Source organism: Borostomias antarcticus, assembly GCF_949987555.1.
Source record: "Borostomias antarcticus genome assembly, contig: scaffold_821, whole genome shotgun sequence".
Taxonomy (NCBI): domain Eukaryota; kingdom Metazoa; phylum Chordata; class Actinopteri; order Stomiiformes; family Stomiidae; genus Borostomias; species Borostomias antarcticus.
In genome coordinates, this window is record NW_028176636.1 from 590 (window position 1) to 2,500 (window position 1,911).

At 63.1% G+C, this 1,911-nt stretch overlaps 1 protein-coding gene across 1 annotated transcript in view; it reads right to left on the bottom strand.

Annotated features, from left to right (window-relative positions):
- Nucleotides 1–329: 329 nt before the first annotated feature.
- Nucleotides 330–1,911, bottom strand: part of LOC311328239 (uncharacterized protein) — a gene marked incomplete at both ends in the record, with an annotated part of 4,538 nt that continues 2,956 nt past the window's right edge. The window contains one exon of the mRNA XM_084462236.1: nt 330–516. Coding sequence (XP_084318362.1) covers nt 330–516 — 187 coding nt within the window. The remainder of the gene's footprint in view (nt 517–1,911) is intronic.

Here is a 1,911-nt window from a genome sequence, read left to right on the forward strand (position 1 = left end):
ATTGCTGGTCTGTGGGGGGTGGGGGGTCAGCGGGCCCTCGATGACCCCGTCTGGACCTCAAGGTCAAGAGTTGACCAGAGAGGGGGTATGGAGGCTATACCGGGCAGGAAGCTGACATGTGTGCTTAGGCGGTAACCAGGCGTGACGGTTGGCGCTCGCTGGCGCATGCTTTTTTTAATGTGACGGCGGCCATTTTCGTCCAAGCAAAACATCTGGTCGGCCGCCTGAAATATCCGCGTTAGGGGGGAGAAACCCAGAGCATATGGTGGTGCGGGCGCGGCCGGGCGGGCGGGGCAGGGCGGCGGCCATGATTGTCGGGGGTATCCCACCTCGGTGCTCGGCTGCGTGGCCCGGCGGTCCGGCCCAGTTTCTCACCTCGCGGTCAGTCAGGTCAGCCTGCAGCGTGGACAGCTTCTCCCTCAGCTCCTTCAGATCCTTCTTGTTGACGTCGATCTCCTCCGTCTTCTCCCGCTCGTCACGGTCTCTCTGCTCCTTCACACGCTCGATGATGCGCTCCTGCTCAGAGGGACCGAGGGTCAGAGGAGAGGAGAGGAGAGGAGAGGAGAGGAGAGGAGAGGAGAGGAGAGGAGAGGAGAGGAGAGGAGAGGAGAGGAGAGGAGAGCAGAGCAGAACAGAGCAGAGCAGAGCAGAGCAGTTGAGTGGAAGTGGAGAGGCATGCACGTTTCTCTCTCTGACCGATGGAGTTTGTGTGAGTGGAAGTGTAATATAAGTTGTAGTGTGATATAAGTTGTGTAATATTAATGTTAAACAATACCGGGCTTGAAAGAGAGTCTGGCGTTGACCCAATATGGCTGACAGAGAGAGAGAGAGAGGTTCACTTTCCTGCCCTCGTCAGCCAAAACTTACACAGACTCCCCTCAGGACATTAATCACAGTTTTCACTAGGGGAGCCGTTCCTCCCCACACGGCTGGGTGGCTGGTTAGCTGGCTGGTTAGCTGGCTGGTTAGCTAGCTGGTTAGCTGGCTGGTTAGCTGGCTGGTTAGCTTGGGCGTAGCACGCCGCTAGGGCCATGACTGGACCTGGGACCTAGGGGGTGGGGTTTGCGCCGGGCTACGACCTCCCGAGCTGCTTCTCCGGGGGCGGAGGACGCCGTGGACATCCTCCCTCCGCTGAGGCCACGCCCCCGAACCCCTCGGAGCGTGAGGGAATGCTGGGATACGGGGCGTGCCGGGCCAGAGCCAGACCACACGACTAGGCCGGTCCGCGCTACGGCATGAAGCACAACACACACAGCACAACATCCCCCGGGCCTGGACCAGAACACACAGCCCCCGGGCCTGGACCAGAACACAGGGCCCCCGGGCCTGGACCTGAACACACGACCACCGGGCCTGGACCTGAACACACAGCCCCCGGGCCTAGACCAGAACACACGGCCCCCGGGCCTGGACCAGAACACACGGCCCCCGGCCTGGACCAGAACACACGACCACCGGGCCTGGACCAGAACACACGACCACCGGGCCTGGACCAGAACACACAGCCCCCGGGCCTGGACCAGAACACACGGCCCCCGGGCCTGGACCAGAACACACGGCCCCCGGGCCTGGACCAGAACACACGGCCCCCGGGCCTGGACCAGAACACACGACCACCGGGCCTGGACCAGAACACACGACCACCGGGCCTGGACCAGAACACACAGCCCCCGGGCCTGGACCAGAACACACGGCCCCCGGGCCTGGACCAGAACACACAGCCCCCGGGCGGCGAGCGGTTAGGCCGGCCCTCTGGGAACACGCTGACGCGCTTGCCGGGAGGTTGCCGGTTCAAATCCCGCACGGAGGGGCTGTTTGATAGCCGGGTGACCACAGCCGCTACGCTACGCTGTTCTCCTCACGCTGACCACAGTTTCCACCTCAGCGGGCACAGAGGCAGGGGCAGTGAGT